The 15,662-nt window shown below is 44.0% G+C and overlaps 1 protein-coding gene across 7 annotated transcripts in view; it reads left to right on the forward strand.

Moving 5' to 3' along the window:
- Window positions 1-15,662, forward strand: part of CUX1 (cut like homeobox 1) — a 264,972-nt gene that overhangs the window by 102,557 nt on the left and 146,753 nt on the right. For all 7 annotated transcript variants that reach the window (XM_081843440.1, XM_081843443.1, XM_081843442.1 and 4 more), the window contains exon 3: window positions 11,244-11,291. In XM_081843440.1, the coding sequence (XP_081699566.1) occupies window positions 11,244-11,291 (48 nt within the window). The remainder of the gene's footprint in view (window positions 1-11,243; window positions 11,292-15,662) is intronic.

The following is a 15,662-nucleotide window of genomic DNA, read 5'->3' on the forward strand; positions in this document are numbered from 1 at the left end:
GCAGAAGCTGGGACAGAGCAACAGAAGCTCACCCCATCACGCGGATTCGAACTTGCAGCCTTCTGATCAGCAAGCCCAAGTGGCTCAGTGGCTTAGACCACAGCACCACCTGTTCCCTTATATTGTTTGTTTGTTTGTTTGTTTGTTTGTTTGTTTGTTTGTTTGTATGTATTTTATTGGTAGACTGGGTTGTGGTGCTGATGGCCACTCTGAGTGCTGCTGAGGCCAGTGGTGGTAGGAAGGAGAGAGAAATTGCCAGGGGCTGATCTGAACATAGATAAGCTAGGAAAAGGCTGGTGCTTCAAATTCACTGATGAATCTGCTTAGGAGAGTGTCTTAAGAGCATGAGCTGTATGGTTGAAATGATGCCTTCTCTGTGGACTAATTTGGTAATACTATGAAAACCATTGTGTCTGTTCTCTCCCACTTGGGTCTGCAATATAGGAACACCCTGCAGGCTGTTGCAAGAATGTGAAGTCCTTTGAACATGTGTGATGCTCTACATAAATGTTGCTTGTGGTCTCTGTGTAGGTACAAAACACATTTTTCTCTTTTGCATTTTGTCTCTCACTCACTCTCTCTTCCTAATTTTGCATGGTTCTTTGTCTCAGTCACCCTTCTTCAGCTATGCGCCTTAGGAGGTTGCAGACTTCTTTGGGAAAGTGCAGGGGATTTGGAAGGGAGTTGCTGACTCCAGATGGCCATGATCGCTGTTTGTTCTGCTTGGGGGAAGAGCACATCCTGGACCCTTGTACTCATCGCCAACCGTTTTTTTAAAAGTTAAGAAAAAGAAAAATTTAGCACACAAACAAATTTATTTTGCAATATTTTTTGTTTGTTTGTTTTTGGGGTGCTTATATACAGTCGTACCATGGATCTCGAACGTCTTGGTACTCAACGACGCAAACCTAGAAGTGAGTGTTCCGGTTTGTGAATGTTCTTTGGAATCCAAACACCCATGGCTTTTGATTGGCTGCAGGAGTTTCCTGCAGCCAATCAGAAGCCGCTTTGGTTTCCGAATGTTTTGGAAGTCGAACGGACTTCTGGAACGGATTCCGTTCCACTTCCAAGGTACGACTGTACAGTGGTAACTCGGGTTAAGTACTTAATTCGTTCCGGAGGTCCGTTCTTAAGCTGAAACTGTTCTTAACCTGAAGCACCACTTTAGCTAATGGGGCCTCCTCCTGCCGCCGTGCCGTCAGAGCATGATTTCTGTTCTCATCATGAAGCAAAGTTCTTAACCTGAAGCACTATTACTGGGTTATCGGAGTCTGTAACCTGAAGCGTATGTAACACGAGGTACCACTGTACTATTTTTTCAGGTGGACCTTGCAAAGTTGTTTACATAAAATTTACAATAATAAGCATAATTTAAAACTTTAGAGTAGAACAGAAGAAACACTTGTTTGGAAGAATCTGTTTCTGTTTTCTTATCGGATCCCCTCAGGGCTCGTGGATTTTTCAGGATCCTTGTGGTGGCCGCTGTGAGAGGGAGAGGCCACTTTTGGGACTGGGAATAGTGGCAACTCCCAGCGGCTGGTGTTTCTTCTTCACATTCCTTAGAGCAGGAACGGGGAAGCGGTGTAACCACTTTACCCTCCCTTGAGCTGCTTTGCAAGAGTGTGCCCTCACCATGTCCAAATCTATAACTGATGCACTCCATGCTTCATTTTCTGTGACCAGCACCAAAACATCACCTGCCCTGTCACTTCCAGCTTTGCTGAACCCTATAAGTTCTGCTTCCTTAACACTGGCTACAGTATCTAATATGTCCACCAGCACAGAGGTAAAAAATATAGCCCCCAGGAAAAGGATTATGCGTCCCGTTCCTCCTCTTCCACTTTTCTTCCTTATAGCCTCCCAAGGCTGCTTTTCTTTGGAAAAAGAATAAACTAGTTGGGTCTTCATTACACTCATTTGCATATGTCTAATTTACTCCTCTGCAAGATAAAAATAGGTATAAAGAAAGTATGGTCGTGTCAGAATGGAATAATTCTATGACTTACTCGATAGAAGAAAGTGTGTTTATTGATCAGGTTTGAGTAGTCTCTCTTAAAAGCAATCTGTCCCCTGACATTTTCCATAAGTGATTGAGGGGGGAAATAGTTTCCCATTCTGTCATTTCTGGACAGCGCTAACTTACTGTTTCATAACTGATGGCACAATATTAGTGTGTTCTGAAATATGTGCAGTTTGAGAGATTGACTCATAAAGCTGTGTGAAAAGAATTGATTCTGACGTCTGTGGATTCAACAGCCTTTTCCAAGTGCAGCTTGCCCTGTAAACAATAGTGAAGGCAGCCCATCAGCATTCGCACACAGGAGCGGTGGTGGTTTCGTTTTTGTTTCAAGTCTGCCATAGTGAGCAGTAAGGCTTAAGAAAAGACCCGGGTACCTTAGGGGAAGTTAGTATATTGTGTCATCTTGCTACTGGAAGGAAACGTAGACTTAAAAGCATTAAAGGGGAGGAGATCTTTGCAAGTGTTGGAGGGGGGGGGGAGCACTCTCACCCTGTGAAAAGGATCTGTGATCACAGGCCAGAGAGCTTGCTAAGCCGGCTTGCGGGTTCTTTTCTGCCAGTATTTGGGCACTGTTGCATTTGGGTGGCCCTTGGACTGTAGTACGAAGGGAGGCACCTTCTGGTGCCATTCAGAGGGCCACCCTTACCCTGTGCCACCCAGGAAGAGCATCATTGCAAGGGGAGGACTTTCCCATCCCCACTCCTTGCCTGGAGAAGGAGCAGCTGTAGGAACACTTTGCTCCAAGTGCTGCTGTGGCCGTTGCAGTAATATCCTGTGCAGGAAGGCCATCGACATGGCCCCACCTGCCAGCAAACAACTCAATACTTTTGTTTTTTTTCATTGCCAAAATTGATATTATTTATTTATTTAATGATTTTCAGTGTTATGCATTTCAATAATTTTACAATCATTTAAACATTTCAAAACTCCACTTCCTTCCCCCTCTTTCTGTGGTTCCTTAAATTTATTTTTTATATTTTCTGCAAGTTCCAAATTAACTCAATTTACTCATTTATTCCTCTATTTTAAATATATACAGTCACACCTCTGGTTGTGAACGTGATCCGTGCGGGAGGCATGTTCGCAATCCGCAGCATTCGCAGCCTGAAGCGCCGCGTCTGCACACATGCATGACGCGATTCGGCGCTTCTGCACATGTGCGTGATGTCATTTTTGTGCTTCTGCGTGAGCGCCGAAACCCGGAAGTAACCCGTTCCAGTACTTCTGGGTTTGGCGCAGTCTGCAACCGAAAAACGCGCAACCCGCAGCGTTCGTGACCTGAGGTATGACTGTACTCTTTAAAACTGCAGGTTTATTACAATAATCCTGCTAATGTTCTTATCTGTTTGCAGCTTATTTGTAAATATTCAATGAACCATTTCCATTCTTTTATATAAAAAAAAGTTTGTTGTCTTGATTTCTTACTTTACCAGTAAGTTTCGCCATTTCTGCATATCCCGTAAGTTTTTGTATCCATTCTTCTTTCGCTGGGACTTCTTCATTCCATTGCCAAAATTTATATGTATCCTCTGCCTTTCCCCCTACCCTTCTGTGTCTTACACTTTTAGTTTATAAGCCTGAAGATGGGGCACGTGTATTATTATAATAATTATTATTACCGCTCCTACTAATGTGAGCTGCTTTAAGAGACAATATTTGTCTGAAAAGTATGGTAGTATGGCTGTATTATTTTTGGTAACATAAAATCATTCAATAAAAATTATTTATAAAAAAAAGAAAGAAAAAGAAAAGCAGGACAAAAAACATTTTTGAAGCAATTCTCTTACTTCAACGCATGCTCTTTGTGTCCCTCTCCCTCTCAAGCCCCTTTGCAAATCTATTTACATGCACTACAACCTGCATTTGTCCTTTTTTGACTCAGACTACAAGTCCCCCTGGACCAGAGCTTAGGTTACTTTTGTACATCCTTAGTACTGTGTTGGCACTGGGGGAACATGTAGTGACAGTAGCAACAGCAATCCTGGTGCCAGATAAGCACCTGAAACTCAGACCCACCCACCCCGTTATGTGTGTGTGAGTGTTTGGTGGGCAGCCAAGATGGTTACTTTTTAATTTTTAAAAATACATGAAAGTAAACAATAAATCTACCCATTCTTCCAAGTATCTGCATAGTGAAATCAACAACCTGCATTAAATTTCAAATCATATCTAAGCCATGTTCATTCTGAGTTGTGTAGGTCTCACTCAATTTCAGCATGACATAAAAGGGTCCAGTTCTGCCTAAATATATCTCCTGCATGAACTTTCCATCCACAAGCATGTTTGTTCATCAACATAATGTTCCAAAATTATAACCTTCAATAAATAAAATTGCCATCGAATTATATTTGAAACTCCTGGCAAATGCTGTTGGAGGTACTATCAGGATCTCATATACCTTGGGTTACAGCCGCTTCAGGTTGCGTTTTTTCAGGTTACGGACTGCCGAAACCCGGAAGTACCAGAATGGGTTACTTCCAGGTTTCGGCTTTCGCGCATGCGCAGAAGCGCCAAATCGCAACCCACGCTTGCACAGACGCGGGTTGCGAACACTGCGGGTTGCAAACGTGCATCCCGCACGGATCACGTTCACAACCCGAGCGTCCACTGTACTACAGTTTTGTTGATTTTTGCAAAACATCATTCAAATAGTTCTTTAACTACATTCACTCCGTATGTGGGCAAATGTACCCCGGTAGTTTCTCCACAGAGAACTGAAACATTCTGACTTGGAACACTCAAAACTTGGAGATTTTGGAGGAAGCACAAAGGAGGGAGTGCCCAGATGTGTCTGAGCAAACTTGACAATGCAGTTTTGATGTCAAAATACAAGGTTGGAACACTAACACCATACAGCTGTTCCAGAAGCAAGTGTATAGCATCTTGACACATGTTTCTTGTTTGATTCATACTTATAAAACCAGACTTGCTCAACCTCAGTAAGTTATTTGCAAATGCCATTCTCTTTGATTTCCTTGCTGGGCGGGCCTGTGCGCCAGAAAAAAATAGGTCAGGAACAGTAATCTAAATCTTCTTCTGATAAATAATTAAAGCTAATGGAATTTTCACAAGATCTGTGGCCTAAAATTCTTAAAGCACCAGTGTGCTCTTTTTCTGCTAATGTAAAAGTTAAGTTTGGGGTTTTTTAAGCCAGAAGAAGTAGCTAGCGACAGAGATGTAATTGAAAAATAGTGTAATTTTATTTTGCTGTAGCATGGAATAGATTTCTGGGGAGGGCAGTGTATATACTCATTGTTAGAAATAAGTATTTCAGTAAATGAATTGATCGTTGACTGGTTGGGCACATAATGAACGGCCCAGTGGTTCATTCTGCCTTGGGGGTAGTGCCGCCTGCTGCTTTTTCTTACTCTTCCCTTTCTTCTTGACCTGTAAATATGCAAATAGATGTTCTGGAAGATCCTATAGTTCTCCCAAGACGCACTCTTCACAAAGGCCTGCCCCATTTATGGGCAGCAAAACAATGTGTATTTATTGAGCAGCCAGGTTGTTTTAGCATGTGGTTTAATATTAATGGGAGCTTGTTGCCATTAAATACTTGGTGGTGAGTGCTGGGATTTCACTTAGTTGGCTATATAAAAGGGAAATATTCATGGGGGGAGGGAGGCCAGGATGACTGCCCTTCTGTCTGCTCCATGTATTCATTTATGTTTAAATTCTATCCCTTATTTTCACTACATTGGGCTGGCAAGGCAACTAACACCCTCCCTCTCTGGTTCTTTGGGACAGCCAGTCAGCTGCTGTCTCTATGGGTGGTTTTTTGGTTTTTTTTTAAGGTGCAATACGTGGAGGCTGTTTGCTCTATTCTTGTTATGAATTTATATGCAGGAAATGCTTCTCTGTTCTTCAACAACCTATGGCACTAATAAGCAAACTGTGTGTTCCATAGTAGGATGACAAGCACATCACAAGAATAAACAAACTTTGAAATATTCCTGAAAGTCCAAAATACCCATCCACGCAGAGGCTGCCCACTGTATCTCTCGGTGACTACCGTAGCTGCTCTGACCTCAGCTCCATAAATTCGGCCTCCTTTGATTCAATTGCTCTTGATGCAAAGACCCAGCAGAATCATGTGCTCTGAGAAGGAGTACCCGTCACCTCTCTGCTTGAGTTGTTTTCTGCCTCTGCCAAAAGAGTGACTCGTGCAGAGACCCACAAGGACAACTCTGTGGGTGAACATTTACTTCTCCATCCAGGCTTTAAATGCCTTGGGGAACATGTGCTTCTATGTCAAGCTATTAGAATTATGGGGAACTCTGGCTCACACCCTTTGTAAGCATTTTGTCTCCAAGAAATGGTGTGTTCCTGCCGTCCGTCCATCCCCCTCCGTTTTAAAGAGGTAGTGTATGCTCAGTACATGCTGGTTCTTCTCTTCATGTGGCCTGAGCGAGCAAAATACCTCCCCTCCTCGATAAGTTGCTCTCAAGTTCTTGTCAGAAAGCATCTGGAATCATAATGTTCAGCCTTGGCCAATTTTCAGTGTAGGGTCACTTGCTAGTTCCTTATTAAATGTCTCCTAACAAGGGAGGAAATGCAAAAGGGGTAGACAGTCAGAAAACTGGAGCGTCTCCTGCGTGATGAACCAGCTCCACAATTGGATGCGACAGCTGAACTAATGATGTCACTGACGCTGATGTGACCGGGCTGCTTCTCTCCACCCCCCTCCTCATCAGTACTCCAACTCTCTCCAGCCAGTGTGCAGGACGTTTGCAGAGAGAGAGAGAAATGAACCACGGCAGAGTCAGGGAATCCAGGAGCCTCTTCCTTCCAAATTCATTTTGCTTACAGATACAATACTTTACGGATGAGAACCCTGTCTAGGTCGTAGGATCCCCGGAGGGTCATTTTGTCAAATGAGGGCTGCAAATAGCTGGAGAATTCTGGAAGACAAACTAACTCTCTCTCTCTCTCTCTCTCTCTCTCTCTCTCTCTCTCTCTCTCTGTGTGTGTGTGTGTGTGTGTGTGTGTACACATACTGGGGAGGGGGACAACCATAGCAGGCAAGACCATTTAGGGATCAAAAGGTTTTCCACAGCTGTCGACAGAAAGCAAAAAGGTGAAGTTGTCCACCTGACCCATCATAGTGAAATTGAAACAGAAGGTGCAAAATCTGTATTTTTAGGTGGCTCTTGAATAATTTGCAACAGAATCAGCTGTATGGAATCAAGGCACCGTATCATTTTGTCAGTCCCTCTCTTCCAAACAGGAGGTCTTGTATCTACAGTGCCCCTAATATATGCATACAGTGGTACCTCTGGTTAAGAATTTAATTTGTTCCGGAGGCCCATTCTTAACCTGAAACTGTTCTTTACCTGAGGTACTACTTTAGCTAATGGGGCCTCCCACCGCCGCGCCGTCACACAATTTCTGTTCTCATCCTGAAGTAATGTTCTTAACCTGAGGTATTACTTCCGAGTTAGCGGAGTCTGTAACCTGAAGCGTTTGTAACCCTAGGTACCACTGTACTGACCTCTACAGCTAGAATGAATGAGCAGGCTATTCACCTCTTGGCAGGCTAGTAAAAAGTGTGCCTTCTACCAAGTGGGCTGGCTGAGAAATGACCGAGCCATTTGCTCCTCCTCCACTGGCCCGCTTGCTTGGTCATCAGCATGGAATTCCTGGTCACCTGTGGAAGCTAGGTGAATGGTTAAGCCAGGCTTCCCCAACTTCGGCCCTCCAGAAGTTTTGAGACTACAATTCTCATCATCCCTGACCACTCGTCCTGCTAGCTAGGGACCATCTGACTTGTAGGCCAAAAACATCTGGAGGGCCAAGGTTGAGGAAGCCTGGGTTAGGCAGAGTGGTACTGACTGATGAGTTTGGGAGGTGGAGGAGACTGGTTTCTTACATTTATTCCTTATAGCTTCCCCATCGTCTTCGATACCTCTCAGCTACTTACATTGAACATTTGCCTGCCTGCAGTCACAAGTTCAGTTTGGCAGCAGAGGCTGGCCTGTAACAACGTAAAACTTAAAAGACACACCTTTTGATGTCAACCTTGAGCGCCCCAGATTCAGTCCATAGCATCTCCATCTTAAAAGATTATGGTAGCAGGCTGGGAAAGCTTTCGAAGGACATATGCAAGTTAGAGTGCACAGCACTGGCTCAGATGGACTAACAATCCGACTAGGTAGAAAACTGCTTCCCATGTTTGGATGACTGGTTTTCAATCGGGATGATTGGATTCCCTCTGTTAATACTTTTTAAAAATTGGTTATTCTGATATCCCTTGACTTCCACTCAGTTTGGATTTCAGCAGGATTTCCTGATTTTTAAATGCTAGTAATGGATTGCACATGTATTATCTCAGTAGTGGAGGGTGTGTGTGTATTTGTGTGTGTGTGTGTGTGTGTGTGTGTGTTATTTACAGACTTGTGCAATTCTGTGGTGGGGAATTAAGTGCTTCTGTGAACTGAAAGGATGGCTGTTGGGAATGTCGAGATCACAGCAGTGGGGAAAAGTTAAACTCCTCCTCTCTCCCTGCCATAGTCTCAATTTCTAAAAACTGTGTGTTGTCACATTTCCTTTGACCAAGAAACTGAGATGGGAAGCCTGTGGTCCTTAAGATGGACTCCAGCTGCCGTCATCGGTGACCATTGAGCATGCTGGCTGGGACTGATGAGAGTCGGAGTAAAACAGCATGTTGAGGGCCACAGATTCTTCATCCGTGCCGTCAAACATCTCCATATATTATAATTTCCTTTTTGGGTGGAGAAGGGAGTGTGTGTGTGTGTGTGTGTGTGTGTGTGTGTGAACATTTGCTTTGTTAAAGAGAGAGACACAGAGAGAAACAGAGAGAGAGAGAGACTGACTTCAACCCACTGTAAAAAGCAAGCCTTCTTTTTTTTAGACCATGATGGTTCATTGATTTCTTGTGGCAAGCAGCAAGAGATATTTTTGAGGAACGATGTTACCAGTTTAATTTGCGAAGAAGTGCTTGGAACGTTTCAGTCGTTTGTGTTAACAAATACTTGTTTGTTCAAGTGTTCAGTGCCACATAGAGTTTCAGAGCTCTAATGTGTGATTAGTGACTTGCTACAGAAGGCTGGCCTTGGCTTCTCCTCCTCCTCCAGTTTTTGATTGCGACCCAAATCATCAGACAGCCTTCATTGTTCTCCCAACATTACAGATTTCTCATGCATCACGCCTTGCGGCTTCCTTCCTTTTTGGTTTGTCCAGTTTAGCCGAAAGAAAGGGGAAATTGCAGCTGACAGTGGTATAAAATTGAGGGATATGGTTGGATAAAGAATTTTCAAAAACAGCCAGCAATAAATCTAGAAGAATATTTCAGGTCAGCAGCAGAGAGAACCAACAATTATGTGCATGAGGGGTTTTCCCCACCTGTTCTCTCTTCTGCACCCCTTTCCCCTCCCCTACAACTTCCCACTACCAGCGAAGCCCCCAGCAGTGCATCATTTCCACAGTGGGAAGTGTTGAAGCCGCCCATTTGCTCCTGGGAGGCAAAGGGACATGGGGACGGAGGTAAAAGCAGTATGTTTTCAGTGAGAGTTAGGGCTCCGTCTTGCCCAAAATTTCTTGCAAGGGGACACAAGAAGACACACGCCCCAAACCAAACTAAGAGCCCATTTACGCCAGCCAACCAGTTATCTCCTCTGGGAAGCCCATAAGCAGAACTTAAAGGCATTGGCCTTCTCAACAGTAGCCAGGTAGACTCTTGGAGAAGCCCTCAAGTGAGGCATGAAGACAATAGCCCTTTTGTGCTATCCACATGTGCCCCTGTTGGTCATTGATAGGAGGAGAAGGGAGAGGTCGTCTCTTCCAGGATAAAATGGGAGTCTTTGCCTGGTCACCCAAAGGTAATTCTTCCTAGGCACAAGTGACCTGGAAAATGGCTACATGGATGCTGAATAATGTGGGCAGCCTGTTCCCCTGTCCCTTTAAGGGGACATGGGTCTATCCGTATAATTAAACTTATATCGTTGTTTTATTATTGCATTTTTAATTATTGTTGCAAGCTGCCTTGGGGCACAAAGTCAAGCTGAATGTATTTCAATAACTGAATAATATAATTTGACCAGGCCTGGTGTCTATGGGATGAAACCTCCAGCCTGTCTCGGCTCCTCACACCAACCTCCAGTAGGGGGCAGGCTTAGTCAGGAACTTCACATGCTCAGCCCCAGCGCTCCATGGGTAAATATCTCATTGAGCTCCAGTTTAAAGAACCTACTGATGGTTCCAGCATTGGTTGGGCTGCTGGCAACTGTGGTTGGGGCATTCTTTGTGTTGCTCTCCAGATAATGGAACCAGCTGCCCAGTGAGATCAGCTAAATTATTCAGGATCTGGACCCTTGAAACACTGGCCCGGTGCATGTTCTGATGTTCCTTTTTTATTTTAATGTTCTTCATCTCTGTAATTTACACCCCTGGCTTCTGCGCACAATGCATTCAAGGTGTCAGAGTTTAAGGCACCTAATCATTTTTATTATTATTATTAGCAGCAATTTGATCTCTTTGCCCACCATTCCTTTTGTGATTTTATTTGTGTTTTGCTTTGTTTCTTTGTTCTCTGCCTTGAGGATTTTCTATCGTAGATTCTCTTAATTACAATTATGAAGAGTGTCAACTTTGGGGGCTGGGCATTAAAAGGCCTTGCGCAAAGCTCAATGAAGGCCTGTCTCCTCTTGGAGGTGGGGATTTTGGAGAGAGGCAATTGGTTGCTAATGATGTGTGCTCCCTCTCCTTAAGCAGGGCTGTGTAAATCCCATGGAGCAGGCAAGGCTGTAAATCTAAATAAATGATGCCCAATTCCTGGCTCGTCAGGAGGAGGCTGTGCTTCAAACGGGGGTCTAGCTTGATCCCTTTCCATGTGGCTACACATGTTTTACATCCCATTAGTCATTCATTGCACTGTTTCAGTTGAGTTGTTAGACTGAAGGAGTTCACTGATTATCCAACATTACTACAGGCTTTTGTTAACTAATTCTCCTCCCTTGGGACAACCGTAATTGTGTATCAGGCTGGAATCATAAGCCAGTTAAAAATGGATTTCTGCTGAACTCCTTGCTCGTAGCAGTGTTTCGATTAAAAATGTAATCAGCCTTCAGCTAATATGATAAAATTGGTAGAAGTGCTGCAAGACTAACTGATGGAATTACATCAAATGCATTCAAACAGTTGCATTTTTTGCTGCTTTTTTAGTGATCTGTTTCTTAATGGGTGTGTTTTTGCTTTTATCTTCCAGGACCTGCGCAAACAGGTAGCTCCACTACTGAAAAGTTTCCAGGGCGAGGTAAGTGTTTGTGCTTTTTATTCTCATGTCCTTTATTTCAAGGTGGTGTGTGTTGCCTTTAAGGACTGGGATTCCCTCTTATGAGAGCATAATTTAATTTGTATTACATTAATGAGGATTACCTTTGAGCACAATCGTATTTTTTTCTTTGTATCTCTAAAGAAGTGATTGAAACACACAATCAGAAGTGGGCAACCTTTTTTCTCATTGGAAGGCCACAATGGGGTGGGAGTAGTTTGTCCCAGAGCCCGGATGTTGCTGGTGGGAGGAATCAGAGCTGTTGATTCCTAACTCATTAATTTGCTTCTATTTCAAGACTGCTTTTCAAGTTTATATTTCACAAACTGGCATATTGCTAGTAGTAGTAGTAGTAGTAGTAGTAGTAGTAGTAGTAGTAATAATAATAATAATAATAATAATAATAATAATAATAATAGGACAACTCCCCCACCAACTCATTAAACCAAATCAGCAATAAGAGTGAAATACATCAAAACCAGGAGGAGATGGTAAAACATTTTCCGTAAAAAAAATCTTCATAAACAGCTTAGCCTATTTTATTTTTATTTTTGAAATTGTACTGCTAAAAGAGCCAGAGTTGCAGATTTGATTAGTTTCCCTTTGAAGGGGGTGGTAGCTACACCCAGGATGGTCCACACTGTTCCCTGACATAGTGATCCCAACTTCCCCTAGCAGTGGATACCAAGAGCCAGCCCCATAGTGTATAATTTGACATTAGGGGCTGCTGTTCATAGGAAGTGGGTAAGGGGTCCAAAAATCACATAGGTGTGCCCTGTAAATAAGCAGCATCTGCTCTCATGCAGCACAATATTTGGTGTATTCTGCTCTCTTTAAGTTTAGAGTTAAGACAGGGAGACAAGCATCACACGTTTTCATTGAGGAGACATTTGGAAAATTGTGGAACTCTTTACAGATATGGCACACCTACCACCCGTTTCCCTTGAAGAAGAGCTCGATTGAAACACCCTGACTGCATGTTATTGTTGTCGTCTATTTATTGGTTGGTTGGTTGGTTGGTTGGTTTGCTTGCATGCTTTAAGTAATCCTACTGTTCCTCCAAGGAGCGCAGGGCATCATGTTCCCCACCCCCATGTTATCCTCACAACAGCCCTGTAAGGTAGGTTAGCCTTGGAACAATTCCCACAAGTTGTATTGACTATATGCTACCAATCACTGGGTGGCAAGGGCAGGAGGGGGCTATTACACTCATGTCCTGCACGTGGTCTTCCCAGTGGCATCGGATTGGCAAGTGAGGGAGTGAGAAATCTGGACCGACTGGGCCTAAGGTCTGATTTGAACCCAGCTCTTCTTATATTCACCTAGTGAACTTCATAGCTGTGTAGCGGTTTGAATTCATGACATCCTAGTCGCGCACTCTAACCACACCACCTTGGCTAGAGGGCTATCGTTGAATTTTATCCCTGCACTGTTCAATACGGTTAGCCTCTTTTTAATATCAAGATCTATACTTCCGCCAATTTCTGAAAACAAATAAGAGGGAAGCTCAACTCTCCATGCATACGATTGAATTTCACAGTTCAAAAGGAACGCAGTCGGAACACAATTCAGAAAGGTTTCCGGTGGGATTGGCCCTTTATATAAGCTGATGACTGCTGCTTTTTGAAGCTTCCTGGGCTAGACTGACTGTTCTGAGACAGAGAAAGAAATGTGAATATTAGAAAAGGGGGCATCTAAACCTGATTCTGTGATGTCACTAAGCAGCTATTTTTAAGACTGGGTAAGGATTTCCTGAGGTCATCCGTATTCTTTTCATGTGGCATAGCAGGGCTGTCCAAGAGCAACAGAGGAGTTCCTAATCCGGAGCCTGCTGGAGGGCAGATATTCTGAAATAACGTGGCCAGCTGTGCATTTTCTGTGCCGGCCGTTCTTGAGTTCTCATTTGATAAGGCAAGGGGATTTTAAAGGTAAACCCATTCAGTCATTTTTAATGTGGAGGCACAAAGTGAAAATGTTAGGACATGAATGGGTGGCACCCACTAATTAACTTAGTTTCTCTGAGTGGGTTCCATGGTGCCAAATCAGCCAGTAAGGCACACCAAAACAATAGGTGCTCATGGATGCAGCTGTGTATACTAAATTTTATATTTATATTTTATATATTTAGCCATTGTTAAATTGGGCTGGGGGCCAGGCAGAGAGGGAGCAGCCTCTGTTGTTTCAAAATATTTCAGCAGCAGATGGTGTAACAGTGTGTGCTCTTGCCTTCCTCTCTCCAGCCCTCCTTACAGGTTCTGAAAGTCCACAGTCTCGCATAATCCCAGTTACCAAGCATTAATGAGCACAGCCCTTTGTTTAAGTCCATTTCCTGCTTGTTACAGATCACACAGTTTACCCATTTAGAACCAGACTATGCTGGATTACCTGGTGAATGTCATTATTTATAGGGCATGAATGCTCTATCAAAAACCTACTTCTGGAAAAGAGTTCTGTGCAACCCAAAAGCTTGTTGAATGTCAAATACTCCAGCGAAAGCATCACCTCCCTTGCTTTCTTTCATAGCATTACCTGCTTTATTTAGTGCCCCCATCCCGCTGCCAAGATCCCTTGCGCTGAACTTTGCAAACCTAATTAATCCAATTTCTTTACTTTAGACTTGCTCCATGATGGCTCAATTAGAGCAGCATCTGAACTGTGGTTCAATATCCAGGCCAGCTTTTGTAATTGGAACCACATTTTCCTTCTGAGGAGCTGCAGCTGGTTTGGTTCTGCTCATGCAGAAAAAGGATATAACCTTGCATAACATAGGAAATGAACGGTTGAGAGAGAAGCCAAATTCAATTTCAGTCAGATATTTTGAGGATAAGTCCATGATCTATGGAAGCAGGGGAATGAAAAGTGTGTGTTCTGTGGAAAGCAGTGTCTTCAGCAGTCTATTAATCATGGCCAGTCTGGGCGCTTCTTGTTCTGTTGCATTAGCACCGATTTTCGAGGAGAGAGGCTGGCGAGCAGCCAGGTGCTCCAGAAGTTAACCTCTTCAAGACCCAAAGCTGCTTTGCTGTCGAATAAATGCAGTGTTGCGGTCAGAAACAATGTAATGGGGGGGGGGGACACACCAGATCGCTCCCAGAAGCGATCGTTGAGCAAAGCTATTACAAATTGCTCCAGATCGTGGAAGTCATGTGTCGAAATCTACAGCTTTTTGTTTCATTGATTGAGGCTCCGAAAGTTGCAGCCTTTTGATTAAAAGGTTTTACTCAGCCATTGTGATAAAACCCAAACAATCTGGAGCAAATCTAATATGTCCTCCAGGATAATTGATACCCTTTAATTTCCTCCCTGCGGCAGCAGCAACTTGTGTGTTGTGGATGGCCAGGGAAGGAGCCTCCCTCTTGTCTCTGGCATTGGATCAGCTGTAGGTTGTAAGGACTCTGCTCCAAGGAGGGAGGCAAAGTGAACAGGGGGATAAGGGGGCATGAGAAAAGCAAAGTGCCTTGATGAGATGGGAGGGGGAGGGTGGCAGTGGCAGTGATGGGCTTGGGCTACAGAAGATTTGATGGGTGCAACTTGGATTTTAGGGGTAGGAAAGGAGTACAGAGTGATTATTCTGGTTTTTCTGGTTTTTGGGGGGTCAGGCATTGATGTATAAAGAGTTCACATGATTTCATTTGGGTGAAAGGGTTGAAAAAAGCCAGTATTTTCCCTCATCCCCCCCCATCCCTTTTAAAAGAGACTTAAAGTCAAATTGCAGGTTACTGTGTCCTGAAAAGAACTTGTTTTCTTTGTGATTTTTCAAGCACACTGACTGGCAGTTTTGATGCATTTGGGGCATGTCAGAAGACTGCTGCCTAATCTGTTTCCCCAATCAGTTTGCGGGCGACACCTTCCACTCCAAAAACCTCTCTGTGAATTGACTGTTGGCTTCACAGAGAGGTCTCGGAAATACCCAGCTGACCTGGAGTTCTTCCTCTCGAAAGTATCTGACTGGTGCTGTGTGCAAAGGGTGGATAGCGTGCCCCTCTGCACCTTCTCTGCAGAATTGGTCTGCCCAGAGTGGACAGAGCCAAGGAGCTGCTTCACTCAAGCCAGCGGCGGCTGTGAGCCAGTGACATGGGTACCTCGTGCCATGCCAACCAAATCATTGTGGGCCATGTGATTCCCCTTTGAAGGCGGTGAGCAACTCTGAGGTGAAACTGACAGGAGTTACTCATATCCTGAAAGGAGGGCGAAGCTGGGCAGTGGCGGTAGAGTCAGCAAGTGTGAAAACCTTGAAGTTTGGTGGTGGAGTGCCAAAGAGGCTTGGCTGTCCTAGAGGTGGAAGAATGGCACGTTTCTCCTTTCCGTACCAGAGAGGAGGCATCCTGCCTCAGCCAACTGGCTCCCCTCTGAAAC

Source organism: Podarcis erhardii, assembly GCF_964252035.2.
Source record: "Podarcis erhardii genome assembly, chromosome: 16".
NCBI classification, from domain to species: domain Eukaryota; kingdom Metazoa; phylum Chordata; class Lepidosauria; order Squamata; family Lacertidae; genus Podarcis; species Podarcis erhardii.